General features: G+C 53.5%; 1 protein-coding gene across 1 annotated transcript; it reads right to left on the bottom strand.

Moving 5' to 3' along the window:
* Nucleotides 1-12580: 12580 nt before the first annotated feature.
* AQP3 (aquaporin 3 (Gill blood group)) lies at nt 12581-17927 on the bottom strand. The gene is made up of 6 exons (XM_012656964.1): nt 17732-17927; nt 14635-14761; nt 14141-14278; nt 13672-13790; nt 13143-13360; nt 12581-13054 (listed from the first exon to the last, which is right to left on the bottom strand). The coding sequence occupies exons 1-6, from the start codon at nt 17837-17839 to the stop codon at nt 12886-12888; spliced, it is 879 nt and encodes a 292-aa protein (XP_012512418.1). The 5' UTR covers nt 17840-17927; the 3' UTR covers nt 12581-12885.
* Nucleotides 17928-19406: the final 1479 nt, after the last annotated feature.

Here is a 19406-nt window from a genome sequence, read left to right as displayed (position 1 = left end):
CGGCACTCTAGCCCAGGCAACACAGTGAGACTCTGTCTCAAAAAAAAAAAAAAAAAACTAAGAGAGGCAAACCATTCTTTGTCTATCTTCTATCCCTGGGTAGTTAGTTTGTTTCCAACATTTTAATTTTACATTTCACTTTTTCATTCATAAATATACACTTATAATTCAATGTTTCATTATTATAACTAACATTGCAATGAAGCTCTTTGGGCAAAGGCTATGTCTATGTCTCCAATTATTTTCCCAAGGATGAATTCTCGGAAATGAAACAACTGTGACAAAGAATATGAGAAATATCCAGGTTTACTAGCCCAGGTGACAGAGTGAGACTCTGTCTCAAAAAAAGAAAAAAAAAACCCATTACGGAAATATCCAAGTTTATTTCAATCGTTTATGTATTTACCTCTCAAACTCATCAGTTTTATGTATGAGGTGAGGATCTAGTCTTTGCTTTCCAGACATGAGAAGAAGGGGTCTTCTTCAGGCACCCCTCACCCCATCTTCTTAGCCACCAGCTTCTGCAGCCTCCCTGGGAGAACAGAAAGATGAAATCAAGAGGTGACATTACTCTCTGAGATTCTCAAGACTTACAAGAAAGTGCTTTCCTTGTTCTGTGAGTAACTGGCTTTCTCTGTGTCCTCACTTTCTGATGAGTAACTGGAAATGTACTTCTGTCTGCTTGAACTGTGCCAGAAGTGTTTGAGTCAAAAGCCCTTGGAATGCTCAAAAGCAAATAAAATAGAAAAAGACACCAAAAATAGGACAGGGAAGGAGCAAGTTAATATGTGTAAAGTGCTCAGCACAGTGCCCAGCACATTTAAGGACCCAATAGGTGGTATTTCTTCATTCAGCAGACGTTTATTGAGGCCCTGCCAGAAGCTAGGCACTATGCTAGGTTCTGGGGACCGGGAAGTGACCAAGACAGACACAGTTACTGACCTCCCAGAGTGTCCTGTCTGCTGGGCAAGATGGCCTTAAACACGTGATTACACGAATAATGGTTAGTCAAGGTATTAGGGGGCTGTCACCGGGTTGAGTAATAGTCTGTGGGGACATTGGGGAATTCTAAAAAGGGAAATAATAGTCAACTTAATGAATGAGGATCTTAGGGCCAGGCTGGGCAGAGGCACGGGTGCAGGCAGAGAAGATTCAGGGCTTCCTGGAAAGACCTCTGCCCAGTATTCTTTCAATATCTGGGAATAAGTGCTGGCCTCAGGGCCCAGCCCACTGAGGGGCCAAAACGAAGCACCCCTGGGCAGGGCAGAGAGCAAAGGTAAGGAGCATGGCAAGTCCAGCTGGGGAAGGCCAGGGGAGGCCGGAGGCTGGAGAGGCAGGGGCAAAGTCTCAAAGGTGGGTACAGGTTGAGCATGTGCTGAGAAGGAAGGCACTGAGGGGAAAGCCCATTTAGGGACCTAGGTGAGGGGCTGGAGAGGAGGGTGTTGATGATGGTGACAGGGAGGAGGCAGAGATGGGCAGTGATGGTGAACCAACAGAGGGGAAGGGAAGTGTTGACGGTCCAGAGACTCGGACAGGTGGTAACAATGGAAGACTATGTTGGGGTATGTATGACAAGGATGGGGTGTGGCGGCAAAGATGATGAGGTGACAGGGACAGATGGGGACAGTCAAGGTGACAGGAGAGATGAGAATGGGACTAGCAAGTGACAGGGCTGGGGTGGAGGAGGTTGATGAAGACAAGGTTGGTTCAGATGACAACAGCCTTGGGCCTGGGGTGGGAGCAGGGATGGTGGCAGTGCTGGAGAAGGTAACACAGTCCTGGGAACTGGGTCAAGTGACAGCCTGGATAAGAAAGTGGTTGTGATGCAGGGATGACAGTGAAGGTGACAAATGAGTGGCAGGGTGAGAGATGAGTGATGACCATCAAGGTGACCCAGGGGTGACAGGAAGTGTGAGTGGTGATGATGTCTATGCTGGTGGCAAGTCAGAGATACAACGCTGCCCCTCCCCTGGGCCTGTTTCAACATCAGAACTCTTTCCTAGGCCACAGGTCCCATGACTCAGTACCACATATCAGCCATGGTCGGATAAGATCTCCAGGAGCAGCCGCAGCCAGCCCGGCTGTGCCCAGGCCCATCGAGGGACTCAGGCATGGAACCTTAATGTCATCACTGCCTCCTCCCTCCCGGGTCCACATCCACCCCAACCTGGGGTCCGCTGAGAACCTCTAGCTTCCCTCTCCTTGGAGGGAACCATTCTAGCCAGGGATTCTTCCACAGCTGACCCCATTAGAAGTTTCTGGGCCTTCTAATGCTTTCTCATAACTATCCCCTGGGAGGAGAGAGAAAGGAAGGTGGGCTTCAAGCGGGGTCTAAACAATCACATCCATTCATCCCAGAAATATTTACTGAGCCCCTTGCAAGGTACCAGGGGCTGACTTTTACAACCAGACCCATTTCCCTGTCTCCACGAAACTCAGTCTGGGCAGACAATGGCAGTCAATGGTGGCCACTTTCGGGAGAGAGTGTAACAGAGTGGGGGAAACTGCTTCTTTAATCCCGAGGAGCGTGGGTCCCATTAAAGGAAACCTGGGGGGTGCAGAGGAGGGGAGGAATAAACCAAACTAAGGGGTACTATGAACACTATTTGGGTGATGGGCACACCTATAGCCCAGGACTCAAGCATTACAAAAATGATCCATGTAACCTAAAACATTTGGACCCCATTAATATTTTGAAATAATTAAGAAAAGGAAACCTCGGGTTCTGTGCCAGTGATGCTTTTGCTCAGCTAAACGCTTTACAAAAACCTCTGTAGTGAGCAATCGGGAAGAAGAAAATAAGGAGGGGGAGGGGAAGGGGGAAGAAAACCAGCAATGGACCGAAAGCCAGGGTGCTGAGTTGGGTGAAGGTGCCAGCCACTGGCGCAGGAGCCAAAATGATTTCTAATAACAAGTATGTCTAATATTCAACTTGAATGTGTTGGGTTTGTACAAGGTAAACTCCCTCCATCTCCCCAAACCTTGCACACAGTTTGTTACTAGTGAAGATCTGCTGTAAGGGAGGCGTTTCTCTCCCTTTTCTTTTCTGCCTTCCTTCCTTCCTTCCTGCCTTCCTTCTTCTTGAGATATAGTTCACATGCCATAATATTTACTCTTCTAAAATATACATTTCAATGGATTTTAGTGTATTCACGAAGTTATACAGCCATCACCACTGTCTAATTCCAGAACATTTCATCATCCTAAAAAGAAATTCATATCTTGCTGAGTGCTGTGGTTCATACCTAATAATAATCCCAGCACTTTGGGAGTCCAAGGTGGGAGGATTGCTTGGGATCAGGAGTTGAGACCAGCCTGAGCAACACAGCAAGACCTCTGTCGCTACAAAAAAAAAAAAATTCTTTTAAATTAGCTGGGCATGGCGGTGCACAACCTGTAGTCCCAGCTGCTTGGGAGGCTGAGGTGGGAGGATTGCTTGAGCCCAGGAATTTAAGGCCGCAGTGTGCTACTATGATCGCACCTGTGAATAGCTACCACACTCCAGCCTAGGCAACATAGAGAGACCCTGTCTCTGAAAAAAAAAGAACAAAAACGGAAAGAAACCCATACCCATTAGCAGTCACTCTTCATTCACCCCATCCCTCCAGCCCCCGGCAACCACAAATCTACTTTTATTTATTTATTTATTTTTATTTTTTTTGAGACAGAGTCTCACTGTGTTGCCTGGGCTAGAGTGCCATGGCATCAGCCTAGCTCACAGCAACCTCAAACTCCTGGGCTCAAGCGATCCTCCTGCCTCAGCCTCCCGAGTAGCTGGGACTACAGGCATGCGCCACCATGCCCAGCTAATTTTTTTCTATTTTTAGTTGCCCAGTTAATTTTCTATATTTTTAGTAGAGACAGGGTCTCACTCTTGCTCAGGCTGGTCTTGAAAAGCTGAATTCAAATGATCCTCCCGCCTTAGCCTCCCAGAGTGCTAGGATTCCAGGCATGAGCCACCACGCCCGGCCCACTAATCTACTTTCTGTCGCTATAGATTTGCCTGTGTCCATAAGCATTTCATATAACATGCAGCCTTTTCTTCTTTTTTTAAATGGAATTCAGAGAAAAATGAACAAGTTGCACATCTGTGTTACCACAGAATGTTTCAAGGATCCAAGGGTTCAGGCCAAGGTTGTGTCAGAAATGTCAGGGCCTCAACCTTTCCCCCTGTGAATCTGACAGTTAGATAAACTCGGGACAGAATTCTTACTGTCTCTTGGTAGGCCTCCTACCTCCCCCCATCCTGCCCCCAGCAGCTCTTGATCAAGCTTTGTTAAGTACCGTTTTGGACACATTTTCCTAACCCTCTCACTTGAATCTTCTATTTTATACTCGGCCTTCCAGGTCTTCACAGGCAAGTTCCCTCGCATTGCTGCTACCTTCTGGCTTCCTGGGTGGCCTTCAGGCACTCTGTTCCTGCCACATCTTTGTCCCTTTGCTCACACTCTGCCCCCCTGCCCTCTCTCATCTGAGCCATGATTCCATCCAGCTCTTCCAGGCACCCCGATCTCCTGCCTCCAGGTTTTTGCACAAGCTGTTACCTCTACCTGGAGCACTTTGCAGGCTAATTCTTTCTCATCCTTCAGGTCTCAGTATAGAGGAACAGGGCCAGCTTCGTGGGAAGGTGACCAGGGCCTTAGAAGGGCCCTGTACTTGATTGAATGCTGTCCCAGTTGCCTCTGATTGATTATATTTGCAGCATTCGCCACTAATTAGACTGTGAGTTCCATGAAGACAGGAGCCATGTGGTCGGCTTTGGCTTCCCCTTTCCCAACCGTCCTCAGTTTCCGTTAAGGAATTCATTTTGTTTAGAAGGAGTTAACATCTCTCTTGGGGCCAGAGGTGGGGCATGTGACTTCCCCTAATCCAGTCAGCTCCGGCCATCCTCCTGACTCAGGGAGGGCCATGTGACCAAGCTGATCCAATCAGAGTGCACCTCAGGGGGTTCCCTCTTCCCAGCTGGATGTTAGCAAGGAAACGTGTAGCCTGAGAGCCACCGCCAGCTGTCTTCAAACCACGGAGGATCTAGCCTTAGGATGAGGCTGACAGCATGGGACGAAGAGAGAAGAGATAGAAAAGACATAGATGTTGGATCAAGCCTCACCTGAAGTTTTCATCTAAATTTTTCATTTGTGTGAGCCCAAGCCACGCTGATTTCCTCTTATTTGCATCCAGATGCTTTCTATCTAATATTCTTGTATAATATATATCTTGTTCATCATAGTATTCCTGGAACCTACCACAGCCTGGTTTTAAAAAGGTGCTCATGGGCCAGGTGTGGCGGCATGCGTCTGTCATCCAGCTACTCAGGAGGCCAAGATGGGAGAATCGCTTGGGCTCATGAGTTCAAGGCCAGCCTGAGCAAGCTAGCAAGACCCTGTCTCAAAAAATAAATAAATAAACAAAAGTTGTTCACTAAATGTTTGATGAAATAATCAACAAACAAATGAATTAAACACAAGCTCTCTGGCAGAAAGGCCAGAAGGTATTATTTTACACATAAGATCCTTCCAGGAGCCCTTCTGCAGAGTGTCTGCTGGTCTCCTTGACCCTGCGTACCTCAAGGGACCCCTATAGGCTCTCCTCTCTCCTAGGAGGAGCCCGATCTCTGGGACAGCCCGGAGCACAGTCACTTTCTGTTCATTCCCAGGCAGCTGGGCCTATGGAGGCTTCTCTCTGCAGTCAGATGTTTCTGGGCTTAGAAGATGCACCCTGAGACTGGAGGCCCAGGCCTGGACTGGCCATTGCCTTATGCAGTAGCTTCGTGCAAGTCGCCTGTATGAGAGACTCAGCCTCCTGCTCTGTGGAACAGCAGTAAGGATGTGGACCGGTTGACTTCAGAAGGTAAGATGGGGCTGGTCTGAGCGCACGGTGTTTACAAATAATTGATCACAACCAGTTACAGATTCCTTTGTTCTTCCTCCACTCCCACTGCTTCACTTGACTAGTCTAAATATGTTTTTTATTTTTCTTTCTTTTCTTTTTCTTTTTTTTTTTTTTGAGACAGAGAGTCTCACTCTGTTGCCCAGGCTAGAGTGCCATGGCGTCAGCCTAGCTCACAGCAACCTCAAAGTCCTGGGCTCAAGCAATCCTACTGCCTCAACCTCCCGAGTAGCTGGGACTACAGGCATGTGCCACCATGCTCAGCTAATTTTTTCTATATATATTTTTAGTTGTCCGGCTAATTTCTTTCTGTTTTTAGTAGAGACAGGATCTTGCTCTTGCTTAGGCTGGTCTCAAACTCCTGACCTAGAGCGATCCTCCCGCCTTGGCCTCCCAGAGTGCTAGGATTACAGCTGTGAGCCACCACGCCTGGTCTGACTAGCTTAAATAAATAAATTTTAAAAATAAAAAGAAGGTAAGATGGCCCTAACTCTCCTGTCGTCTATGTTTCTAAACTTCTGTGAGACAGACAGGCTGCTCTACCAGTTGGAAATCAGTAGTTTCAGTCTCTCCTGCAGTTTACTTATTCAGCAAGTGTGTGTTGATGCTACTCTGTGCCCTGCCCAGACACTAAGACTCTCAGTCACGGTCTTCAAACCTCCTGCTTCCTGACCCCTGGCTTTGGAAATCCCGGTTATGACTTCAAAGCCTGAAATGTGTGGTATGGTGGCTCACACCTGTAATCTCAGCACTTTGGGACGCTGAGGCCAGGAGTTCAAGACCAGCCTGGGCAATATAGCTAGACCCCATCTCTAAAAAAAAAATTTTTTTTTTGTTTTAGACAGAGTCTCTCTCTGTCGCCTGGGCAGAGTGCAGTGGTGTCAACACAGCTCACTGCACTTCAAACTCCTGGGCTCAAGCGATCCTCCTGCCTCAGCCTCCCAAGTAGCTGGGACTACAAGCACATGCCACTATGCCCGGATAATTTCTGTATTTTTAGTAGAGACAGGGTCTCACTTTTGCTCAGGCTGGTCTTGAACTCCTGAGCTCAAACAATCCTCCTGCCTTGGCCTCCCAGAGTGCTAGGATTACAGCTGTGAGCCACTGCCCCTGGCCTACAAGAAATTTTTTAAAAAATTAGTCAGGCATAGTGGCATGCCCCTGTAGTCCCAGCTATTCAGGAGGCTGAGGCAAGAGGATTGCTTGAGCCCTGGAGTTCAAGATTACAGTGATCTGTGATCAGGCCACTGCACTCCAGTCTGAGTGACAAAGTGAGACCTTGCTTCTTGAAACAAAAAACAAAAACCAAAAAAACCCTGAAGACTTCCCAACCCCATGTCCTGACCCCCGTGACTCATTTGGGGCATCATAAGCCCTGGCCATTACCCCCATTCCTGCATTGAACCACACACACACTTCCAGCCTGTCAGACTCAGGGCACAGACGTGGCTTCGGCCTCCGCAAGCAGGAGTGTGGGCAAGTGTGTGTTTGAGAGTGAGTGCGTCTTAAGCATGATGACTGTAAGAGTCCGTGTGGATATAAGGATGTGAAGCATAGGTGTGTGCACAGCCTGTGAGTGCAGCAGTGCGTGAGTACGTGACCGTACCTGAGTATGTCTGAGCATCTGAGTGTGTGAAGGAGGGAGAGTGGATGCGGGGCATCAGTGCACATGTATGAATGCAGCCGGGAGTGAGTGTGCGTGCGTGTGTAGGTGAGCAAGTGGGGGTGGAAATGTGTTTGCGTGAGCGTGCGCACACCCCCAGTCCTTCCTCAGTCCCAGCAGACACACCCTCGTGTATGTGGGCACACATGCACCTCCAAGGGCCAAAGGTGACTCAAGCTATAAACCCTCATTCTGATAAAGGGAAGACTTTGTTCATAGGCCAGGGATCGCTCTCCCTTCCCCACCCCTGGCATGGAAGTGGGGATCCCCCAGCTAAGGGTTACCTCCATCAGGAGAGAGTTCCCTCAGACTGGGGCCTCCCCCTTCAGGCCAGGCCACCTCCTTCCCTCCCTCCCCTGGTTTTCAGCCCAGCCCTGTCGGTGACCCTGACCAGAGAGGCAAAGGATGAGGGTGTTAACCAGGCATTCCAGGTGCTTCCTGGGCTATGCGGGGGTCTCCAGGGAGATGAGCGGTGGACCGTGTCCAGATGATTATCGGGGTTCCCAGATCCCCTCCTCCAGCCTCTCCCAGCCAGGCCTCCTTAGATCTGAGCGCAGGGAGGAAGCCTGACAGGGGCCCATTGCTCCTCACGGGAGCTTCCAAAAAGGCAGAGACTGGAGAGCAAAGGGGGTGTCCCAGTATGGCTTCCCCTCAGGCTTCCCCGCAGCCAAGGCGATTGGATCTGGTTTAAGGCTTTATCATCAGAGATCTCTGGAGACAGGGAGGGTTAACATCATTAAGACCTTAGGAAGGACTTCCTGATAGGGGGGTGTGGAGCAAGAGTAGTAAACACTGATTGGAATTTTGCTTGTTCCCTCAGCCTCCTTGGGATTGAGTCCCTCCTGGGCGGGACCTTGTATACACTTCCCTCCAGACCCGTCGTAATGTGCCACCACTCTCAGCCCCTACCAGACCTCTGAGCCCCACAGGTGGCAGGCTGCCCAGCTCCCCCTTTCTCAGGAGCCGGAGTTTTCTGGAGAAAGACCCAGGGTGGGAAAGGGACTCTGGCCTCCCTCTCCCCTGACCCCACTGCAGTGGGAGGGATCTAGGCTGGACTGCCAGGCTGGCCCAGGTGATGCAGCCCACAGAGATTGGGTCTGAAATGGAGACTCCGGCCTGGCCAAGGTCCCAGGGCAGGGAAGGGCTAGTTTGGAACCCAGGTGATCTGGATCCAGAGCCCTGCTCCCTGAGATGTCGCACGGTGCTCTCTGGGGAAGGGGTTGAGAAGACTGGGTTCTGGTCTGGGCTCTGCTGCCCTGCTCTGTGACCCCAGGTGACACTTTGGGCCTCAGTTTCTCCTTTACATGAAGAAGAAGCGATCTCCTTTGGCACCCTCCACCACCCAGTGCCCAGACCAGGCACAGCCGCCCTCTCCCTTACCTCAGATAAACCTGGTGCCAACAGCCAAAGCCCCAGGCGTGGAGATGCTGAGCCCCTGAAGAGCGCACCCCCGGCTGCTGGGCAGACACAGCCACTTCTCTGCCCCCTTAGGACTCAGAGGCATTGTGCTTGGCAAGGCCCCTTTCCGTCTCCCTGAGGGCCCCAGCGTCTCAGCGTCTCCTCTCTTTGCACTTCCTGCATTTCCTGGGCCCACAGTTCAGGGGCCCCACCCAGGCCAGGCCTCCTCCTCCCAGTGAGGCGGTCCAGGGCCCTGCCTAGGCCAGCACCTTCAGAGACCCTTCCTGGGGGATCGGGGCTGTCCCTGGCCTAGGGGGTCTCTGTACTGGGTGGAGAAGTCTCTCTTCTCCCCTTCCCACCCCACCCAGCGCTACCACACCCATGTTTCCCCAAGCCTAGGGGTGCCCCACCCGGGTTTTCAGAAAAACAAAATCAAGAGGAAAGAGAAGGAGGGAGCTCATTACCAGGAATTAAGGAGGAGGCATGCCCTGGGGGAAACAAGCGGGATTGGGCTGGCAGGAGCTCACTGGTAGACACAAGCAGAGATGTGCACTGGGTACAGAGAGAGATGTGCTCCAAAGTACACACAGAGATGGGCTCTGAAGTACACAGGATGTTCACTTAGAGGTACATGAAGAAAGACCCAGACATAAAGAGTCAGGCAGTGACAGGCACATGGTCTGCCGGAGGCTGGGACCTGGAGAGGTATAACCAGACATTAAAAGAAAGACACGCCCAGAAACACTGAGAAATGCACACTTGCGTGTGCGCACACATACACACGTACTGAGGCAGGCATACAGAGAAACAGGAACGAAGCTCAAGTTTCAGGGAGGCTGATTTTAATCCAAGCAAGTCAGAATTTTAAGGAAACATGGGCTCCTCCATAGTGGGCTCTGAAGGGGGCTTAGTGCAAGAAGAAGGGACAGGGTGAGGCATGGGATGTAGCTACCCTCCCATGGGACGATCCTCCTTCTGTGTCCACCCTAGAAAATGGATTACATGGAATGGGAGATGAAGAGTTTTCTTTCTAGAACTTTCTAGCAGCCAGAACTACTGAAGGAAGGCATACCTGAGGGTGAGGAGCTTCCCTCCTACCCCTGGAGGGGTCACACAGCTACTGCGTGGCTCGTGTCCCTACCAGTCCCTCTCTGACCCACTGCTCCTGGTTCTGGCCAGGCCTTACCTTTCTTTCGTGGCTGTGCAGCTACAGGCTCCTCTGCCCTGTAAAACTGTGTGTGGGCCCCTCTTGTCTTCCCTTGGTCCCTCCCGGGAGCCTTCTACAGTCAGGGCACCATAGCCATTGCCCCTACTCTTCCTCCCTCCCCTCAGGAAATTCAGAGTCCGTGGAAGGAATCTGAGGAGGAAGAGGAGTTGAATTCAATGACATTTTTTTTGACACTTTCTGTTGGGTCCCTGCCCAGGCTGGAGTGCAGTGTTGCAATCATAGCTCACTGTAACCTCAAGCTCTTGGGCTCAAGCGATCCTCCTGTATCAGCCTCCTAAGTAGCTGGGACTACAGGCACATGACACCATCTGTGGTTAATTTTTTCGTTTGTTTTTTGTAGAAATGGGATCTCACTATGTTGCCCAGGCTGATCGTGAACCCCTGGCCTCAAGCAATCCTCCTGGCCCCGCCTCCCAAAGTTTTGGGATTACAGGTGAGCCCAGCCTCAATGACCTTTAAAAACAGCCCTCAGGATCCTTCTTCCGCCCCTACCTCCCCACCCCCATCTCTGGTTCTGTAGGAAAATTCAGGAGGTAACATTTATTGAGTATTTACCATCCACTGGTCACTGCGTTAAGTCCTTGTCATGAATTATGTTCCATTATTTTCTCCTCTCAATATCCCCCAGTCCACAAATAAGGAAACTGAGGTCCAGGAAAAGAACATGACCACCCCAAGATCATACAGCTGGACAGAGGCCCAGCTGGCCCTGGAATCCAGGTCCAATTACCCATTACCCACTGCACTGGAAGGCCTCCCCCTACCCCCTGCGCTGACTGGTCAGGGCCAACAGCAGGATTGGAGAGAAAGGGAGGGCGGGACTTGGGACATGCTGCAGAAGGGAGCAGGGTGGGGGCACCACAGGTGGGAGCGGTGTGGCCAGAATGAACTCTGTAGCCACATTCTCCTCCCCAGGTTTAGCCTTCCTCCCTGAGGGCCTGGAAAAGGGACACTCCCCCTGCCTCAAGTCCCTCCCACATTCCAGACACACCTCTTGGGAGCTGGGGACCAGGAAGGGGTAGAGACCTGAGTTGGAATTGCCTTTTCCCACCCCCACCTCCCCAGGCGGAGTCCTGCCTACGTGACCCTGTGTTTGCCAGCCACCCTCTCTGGACGGTGGTCTCCTCGTCTGTGAAGGTTGGGGAGCAAGAGCTGGCTCAGCATCTAAGAACCACAGTTCTCCATCTGGACCCAGGGATCCTCGGCTCCCGTGGGGTTAACTCTGAGACAGGAAGTGGGTAGGGGATGCCTTCCCTTGTATTCCCAGTGAAAGTTGAGGAGGATCTGGTAAGCAAGGAGAAAACCAGAAGTTCCTGGGCTCAGGTGTGCAGAACCCCTTCCTTCCCTGCATGAGTCAGGGTGCCAGAGTCAATCAGTCCAACCCCTGCCTCCTGGGCACAGAGGTGCCTCAGACTGAAGAAGTGAAGCAGAGGGGAAGATAGGGATGAATGAAACTGTGGTCTCAGGGCTTCAACAACTGACTGTAGAAGATGGTGGGAAGGGCAGGGACGACTTCCTGGAGGAGAAGACATTAAAGCAGATCAGGAGGACTTATGAGCAAAGATGTGAGTTGGGACTTTGGAGAAAAGGTTTGAGGTTTGGAACTCCTGAGTTCAAGCTGGGAGGCTTGGTGAAGAGGCTCTCAGTGACTGACCCCTGCCTCCCTTGGCAAGGCCAGAGTATGACCCCCAGGGTACCCAGACCACATTAGACACCCAGCTGGGCACTGACGGTAATTGTGGCCAGACACGCTGAAGCTCCTTAACTGGCCCCAGAAAAACAGCAGAACAAGCAGAAAGATATTTGCACAATTGGCAGTTTCAGGCATACATTTTATTGTTTTTTTATAAAAGGAAAAAGAGTACATTTTCGAGTGGAAGATTAAAGGAGTGAAGACCCTTTTTAAAGAGGGGTCTTCTAACCCCCATCCCTAGGACTGTGACATCTGCTATACATATTAAAAAACAAAAACAAAACAAAAGCAAACATGAAACTTATGACCTGGACTTCACCCCACCCCCTTATGCCTACATTATGACAGAAACATGTTACGCAGCTCCTACTTATGTCCAGCCAGAGCTCCAAACCTGAGCTGCGGCCCCCTCCTCCCAGCCCTACGCATTTCCTCCCCACGTCCCCAAAGCCTATAGAAGCCCCTGCTTAGAAAAAAAGGCAGACACACACACACACATGCACGCACCCAAACATGCACATGCACACACACACACACACACACACACGCACACGCCATCAGAAACACATTCATCTGGACCTCGTCCATATGGAGCCCCTGACACACGCGCACTCTGGCACCTTCTCGTTCACAGAGGGACACGCCATCTTCTCCATCTCTGGGCTCCCCCTACAGCTAGAATCCTCTCTCCTTCCCTGAATATCTGGGAAACCACACACACATGTGCACACACATGCACACACACACACACACACACACACACACCCGATGCCCATTTTCTCCCTTTGGGAGATGAAAGGATGTATTGACCCTACCCCCTGTTCCACCACAGCTTAAGAGCAGCGGTCTAGGGTCCTATCTGGGCAGGGTCCGGTGGAAATCCCGAAGGGGGCTGTCCAGGGGATGCAGGTAGATAGGGAGTGTTGTAGCCTGAGGGGGGATTGTGAAGGGGGCTTCTAGGGAGTGGCCCCTGCACAGTCAGTGATGCTCAGGGGTGGGCGGTGGCCCCCTGCATACTCAGACCTGCTCCTTGTGCTTCACGTGGGCCAGCTTCACATTCTCCTGCTCAGTGGAGGGTGGTGGCTGCTCCAGGTGGCAGCCGATCATGAGCTGGTACACAAAGACGCCCGCGATGGAGCCCAGGAGTGGAGAGACAATGGGCACCCACCACCAGTGCCGGCCGGTCCTGGGGGACAGACGCATGTGTTCAGGGGTCGGCAGGGCAGAGCAGAGCAGAGGCAGACTGGGCTAAGCTGGCTGGGGGCTGTACTCACGTGAAGACTTTGGAGCCCCAGCCAGCGATGGCAGTGAAGAGGCGGGGGCCGAAGTCCCGGGCGGGGTTGACGGCGTAGCCAGAGTTGAAGCCCATGGAAGTGCCAATGACCAGGACCACCAGGCCCACGGTGAAGGCCTCCAGGCCACGGGGAACGGGGTTGTTGTAGGGGTCAACGATGGCCAGCACACACACGATGAGGGAGGCTGTGCCTATGAACTGGGGAGTGGGGAGAACAGGGTGAGGAGCAGCTCCCTCCCCACACTCCCTTCCCTCCTGCCCTCAGCCTTCCCTCTGGCTCTGTCTCCCCGGCTTTCTCAAGCAGTGGTGCTAGAATGTTTGTGTGTATAAGAATCTACAGGAGAGCTGGGTGTTTTACAAATACCTGCCACCCTGTTCTGATGCAGGTGTCCCCACAAACTGAGAAACCCTGCTATAATCGAGGAATCCTGTCCCCCAGCCAGCCCATGAGCAATCAGGGCAACTTGGTCCCTCTCCCTGTGTTCCCCTCACACGTCCCCTGCCCATACCTGGTCGAAGAAGCCATTGACCATGTCCAAGTGTCCAGAGGGGTAGGTGGCAAAGATGCCGGCTGTGCCATTGGGGCCTGAGACTATAAGCTCATTGTTGGCGAAGCTCCAGATTGCATCTGGTAACAGATTGGACCCAGAGTGGGTGGAGGCAGAGCCCTGAGTCCAGCCTCCCCTCTCAGTCTGAGCCCTCTCCACCCTCCCAGGGGTTACAGGTGAATATCTTCACTGCTGTATTATTCTGGAGGCAAATGGGGTGGAGCAGGGTGGGGCAGAGGGCCTGAGACTCTTGTTGCCCAACTTGTTTCTTTCCTCTCGTGCCCCCCACCTTGGGCCTGTGCGTGAATGAGTGAGTCATGAGCCCAGGGCCTGGGCAGGCCCCAACTGCCTGTCACAAAAGGCCTGGTGCCAGCAGGTCCCGAGCAGAGGCAGGGGGGCAGTGCAGGAGGGTAGGGTAGGGAATGCTTACCATAATACAGCCCAAAAATGATCCCAGCACCCAAGAAGGCTCCCAGCGTCTGAGCCAGGGTGTAGACGGGCAGCTTGATCCAAGGTTCACGCGCCAGGAAGCACATGGCGAAGGTCACAGCAGGGTTCAAGTGGGCCCCTGGGCAGAGGGGAGACAGGACCTATTAGCTACAGCCTGCCACAGTGGGGAGGCCTGGGCCCCCACATATTGCCCCTCTCTGACCCTGGCGAGAAGGGTACAGAGAAGAGTTTCATGTACAGGATAGTGGTTGGACTGTGTAACAGGCCATCTCTGATAATCTCTGATTCTGAGGTGAGAGTCAAAGGTTCTAAGTGTCAAATTCCTTCTCCACTCTCCTCTCCCAAGGGCCCAATGCTGAGGGCACAGCTATGACCTGCCCTGGGGAATGCCCCGCCACCCCGTTCCCCAGTGGGATACCTGGCGGGAACTTCGCTGTTGAGGGGCCAGGACTGAGGGCGGGATTAAGGCCTTACCAGAGACCTGGCCAGCAATGAGGATGCCCAAGGTGACAGCAAAGCCAAAGGCCAGATTGATGGTGAGGAAACCACCATGGGTGCCCCGGCTGAGCACAACCTGGGCCACGGAGCCACAACCAAACATCTGTGTCAGGAAACAGAACAGGGAAGGGAGGGTGAGGACCAGCAACTCTCTCCAGAAGGAAGGGGTGAAGCCAAGAAGGGCAACCTCTGCCTGCCACCACTGGGAGGACTGGAGGTCCACACCCCTTCTGCTGCAGTTGCACTCCCCAGAAAAGAGAGACATACCCTCCTGCACCCAATGTCCCAACTCTAATATAAGAGGGCCCTGTGGAAGGGCCTGGAAGCAGGATCTGTGACAAGAAGCCCAGAGATGGTTGAACCATCTTCACTGATTTTCCTTGAATCCCAGGAGTAGGGTGTAGGGAACAGCTTTCGCCACTTTACATAGTTTCTCCACAGCCCTTCAGGCCTGGCCCCTAAAGGAAAGAAGGCTTTCACTCATCCCCCAGCTATCCCAAGAAGAGCTCAGGTGGTGGTGATGGCGGTGACAGGAAGCACAATAGGGAGGAGGCCAGAAGTGAGGTGAGTCCACTTCTGAATCCAGGACGTCAGAGCCATGTCCCCCTCTCAGCACCCTCACTGCGCCACCCGCCTGCCCTCTCTGCTGTCGTGGGTCCAGCTTCCCCACTAGGATTTGGAGACCCTAAAGACAGGGATCTGAGTGACTCCTCTCACTGCCCCAGTCTGGGACCCAGGGCAGTGGAAGGGGATTGGTTCTAAATTTTCTGCTAGGGATGGGGGGACTGAAGGGGACTAAGGTCCCTGGTGTTCCGCAGGTACAGGACATACTGTGTGTCTGCCCACCTTGTTCACACGTGAGAACGCTCTGCAGGGGCTGTAAAGAGCTGTTGCCCTGAGGCCCCCCGGAGTGTCCCCCAAAGCTGCTCCAGCCCCTGCCCCAGTGTCCTCTCCCACCTGCCTGTAACTAAAGGTTTTATGCCGACACAGCAGGTAGTTTCCGCGACCTGTGCTAAGGGCCCCGTTCACTCAGATGGGTCAGTGCCTGCTGTAGCAGGCTGTTAGGCATTTTGATTATCATCACTCAGAAAGACCAAGAGATAGTGGGGAAGCCAGCGGCAGTGATGCAGGCAGGTGAGAGCAAAGATCAGAGATTGCAAGTGTGAGGAGGGGTGGTGGGAGGCAGGCACGTGGGGGTCTGGGGCACCCTGCCCGGCTTGCCAGGCCGTGGCCTCAGCTCCTTGCCTGCCTGAGGCCCAGACCTGGCTCCATCCCAGGCCGCCTTGGTGGGAGGAGCTGTCAGAGCCAGTTCCACCACCTTGGGGCTAATCTTCCTCTTCCTCCCCCACCCCCCTGCCCAGTGTTCTTGGCCAGCCCCGCTCCACCCTACTAGGTACCCCAAAGAAAGGGGCTTTCTTCACCCCAAAGCCAACCCTCCGACTTCAGGCTCTAGGTCACCAGCCCACAGAGGTATGCAGGTGGCCTTCACCTGCCACTCAGGGGTCCCCCAGGCCTGCCCCTCCTGTTCGGGCAGTCCTTGAGGTTCTCCCTTTCACTGATACGCAGTGCCTCACATGCACCTGCGCCTGAAAGCCTTCTCCACAACCGTGACACCCTCCTTTTGTGGTCTGGGATAAGCCAAACGGTCCTGAGGCTCAGTGTGAGGACTGACTGCTCCTTTGTGCAGGGAGGTGAACTGAGACTTGGGAGGGAATAAGGAGCCCCTCCTATGAAAATGGAGGGCACCCTCCCCTGTCCTGGCTGCTCTCGAGAATCAGGTAGAGAGTGGGGGCTCCAAGGCAGGAGGGTGACAAATGCTGCCTCTCATTCCCTTCTCGGCATGGGAGAGTGGCGACGACTGGTAGAGCCACTAGTCTTATGAGGGGCTGTGGATAAAATGCCCCACGTGGCTTCCCCCTTCCTATTGTTGGAAGCTAGAGGTGAGTCTCAGCCTTCCTCTCCCCACAGAGTCTGCTCCTCCACCACCACTCATTTGGGGTGGGCTTCCCCAGCCCTACTTGCCCCCTTAAGCTTCCTATCCACAGGGGACCAGCTGGTCTGTATTACCTGGGGCTGGGGCTAGGGCAGGAAGGGAGTTACCCACCCATTGCAATGGAGCGACTGAACCCAGAAGTGACCCAGAGGAAAACAGGTGTAACCACATGAGCGGCTGAAAATGAGAGAGTAACTGGGACAGGAAATGAAGAACATAACTGGCGTGTCTGTCAGACCCAAGAAGTGCAAACAGAGTCGCCCAGGAACAAACTGGGGTAAAACTGGTGTAACCGAAGAGTAGCTGGGACTGAGAAGTAACCCAAGCAGGGGAAATATCTCACTCAGAGAACCCACAGAGTAACTCAGAGTGCTGGCAATCTTCTGCACAGCCACTGACGGCATCTGTCTGACAGCATCTGCCAGGGTCTGGGAGTCGCTCAGCACCAGGAGAGAGACTTTAGACACCCCACGTCCTCTGGGTTCGGCCCCGCTTCCTCCCATAGCCTCCTATCTTCAGGCGCTTCCTCCTCCACCCCACCCTTTGCTGTTTGCAGCCCCCTCTGGCCTCCGCCCTCTGCCCCCACCTGTGGCAAACTGTCCTCACTTCACTGCAACTTTTGGACTTTCTGAGGCTTAATTATTCATTAGGAACCAGACACCCAGGACCCAAATAATCCAATGGGGCCCATTTGCCTCTGCCCCCTCCTTGCCTCCCAGGGCTGGGACTCTAGGAACCCCGGGGAGTGGGGGAGGCAGGAGAGGGGCTGGCAGTCCCAGACTGCAAGGGTGACCACAGCCCCCAGCCTGTGGGGGTCACTGGTGGGAAGGTAAAGGATCACAGGTGTCACAGGGGAGTAACAGCTGTCATTCCGGCAAGAGTCAGAACTGTCAGAGATGGAGTTAGAACTATGGGGAAGAGGGCTTTGGGGGTCAGCTTGACCCTCCGAGATTAAGCCTGGAGTCAGAGCTGGGGAGGTGGGTCAAGGCTGTCTTGAAAATCACAGCCCCTGGGGCGAACAGAGGGATTGGGGAGTGTGGGGCTGGAGGGAGAAGGGCTTCCCGGGCTCCCTGCACTTACCACCAGGATGAGGGTCCCCAGGCACTCAGCCAGCGCCTGGCGGAGCAGCCGGTAGCGGATGTGGAGCATCTCCCCGCAGCGGGACACCAGCTCCTTCTGTCGACCCATGGCGGGGGCAGGCGGCGGCGCTGTGTGGCAGGCAGGGGCGGCGGGCGAGGAGAGCTGTGGCCCCGAGCGCTGGTGGCGCCCTTTATAGGAGCGCGGAGAGACTGCCCCGCCCGCCGCGCAGTCCGCCCCGCCCGCTTAGCCCGCTCAGGGCGGGGGAGGGGACAGCCGCCCCCCACCTGGCCGGGGGCGGCTGGTGGAGACGCGGGGGAGCTGGTAAGGAAGGTCGAGGGACGTGGAGTGTGAGGAGCTTTGAGGGTGGGGTGGCTCTCAGAGGGCACTTAGGTGAAGGGGGCAGAGAGAGGATTAGGGGGGGCAAGAGAGGATTACGGGGATCTGAGCGCCGATGTGGGGGGTGGTATAGGCAGTGTACTGGGCCGTGGCTGGGGAGAATGGAGCTGCCCACTCGCAGTGAGCCCTGTGGTCATCCCACCACGGCGGGGGCGGGAGGAGACCTGTCAGAAGGGCACTGGCCCCAGCTCTCCAGGATGACTGCACCCAGCAGGTCTCCAGTCAGGGGACTGGAGGGAGGAGGCTGTGGGCCCCAGGTGAGACGAGACCTCACAATCCAGACCCAGGCGGGCCCACAGAACACACGGGCTGAGTTTCAGCCAGACTTCGTGGGCCCTTCTTGTGCTGTGAATGCATGTCACATGGTGCATGTCCTGGCCAGCTTTGTCCACAGCTGTGTCCACACATGGTGTATATCCTGTGTGCCTGACCAAATGGCTGGGCATTCCTCATGCCTGTGCACGTCTGTTGAACATGGTTAGGTCAACTGAGCTTGTCACACGTGTACCTGCGTGCGTTGCTCACATGGCTCCAGAGGCTGATCTGCAGTTGTCCTGACATGCCACATGCCACATGCTTGCCAGGAGGGTGAGTCCCAGCTGTTTTTAACCCTCTCCTCTCTCATCTGGCTAATCCTTGGCCAAGGAAGAGTCTGTTTCTTTAAAAAATTAAGCTAGCTAAATTATGGGGGAGTCAGCCCCGTCTGAGGGGTATCATGGGTCACGCTCTTCATGCTGCATTTAATAATAAGGAAAGTGAGATCTGGTGGCCTGGGCCCTGCTCCCACGGGACTGGGAATGCCGTCACCCCAAGTCTCTATGGCAGCATTGCTAGAGGAGATCGAAGAAAATACATTTTCCAGAGGGACTTAATCCAGGTGTTCTAAGGACACTGGAGACTTGTCCCTTGAAGAATGGCTGTCAGAAATAAGGGCTTCCTAGTCCCGGAGGTGGTTCATGCCCAAAGAGGTGAGGTTTAGCAATCGCATAGGGCAGATTCACACATGTGCCGATATGTCCCCCGCCACACACACATACCCTACAGCTTGCAGTTACACACTCACCTACAGACACTGAGCTCATGGGATCCCATTCACATGAGAGCCTGGCCATGGGCTCACACATACATAGAACCCACACACGAGGCCTCTCGTGGCCCTTGGCCCAGAGTGACGCACCCTACCCCCAAGGCCTCCATGGGCTGGGAGGCCCCATGGTGAATCAGGGAGCCATCACTGAGTACCTGCCCACTGGCCTCACTGCCCGCCTGTGACTCAAGA

The sequence above is a fragment of the Propithecus coquereli genome, unplaced genomic scaffold (genome assembly GCF_000956105.1).
Source record: "Propithecus coquereli isolate 6110/MARCELLA unplaced genomic scaffold, Pcoq_1.0 Scaffold114, whole genome shotgun sequence".
In the NCBI taxonomy this organism is placed as follows: Eukaryota; Metazoa; Chordata; class Mammalia; order Primates; family Indriidae; genus Propithecus; species Propithecus coquereli.
The sequence above is the reverse complement of the archived record's forward strand: the minus strand, read 5'-3'. Positions and strand labels throughout refer to the sequence as shown.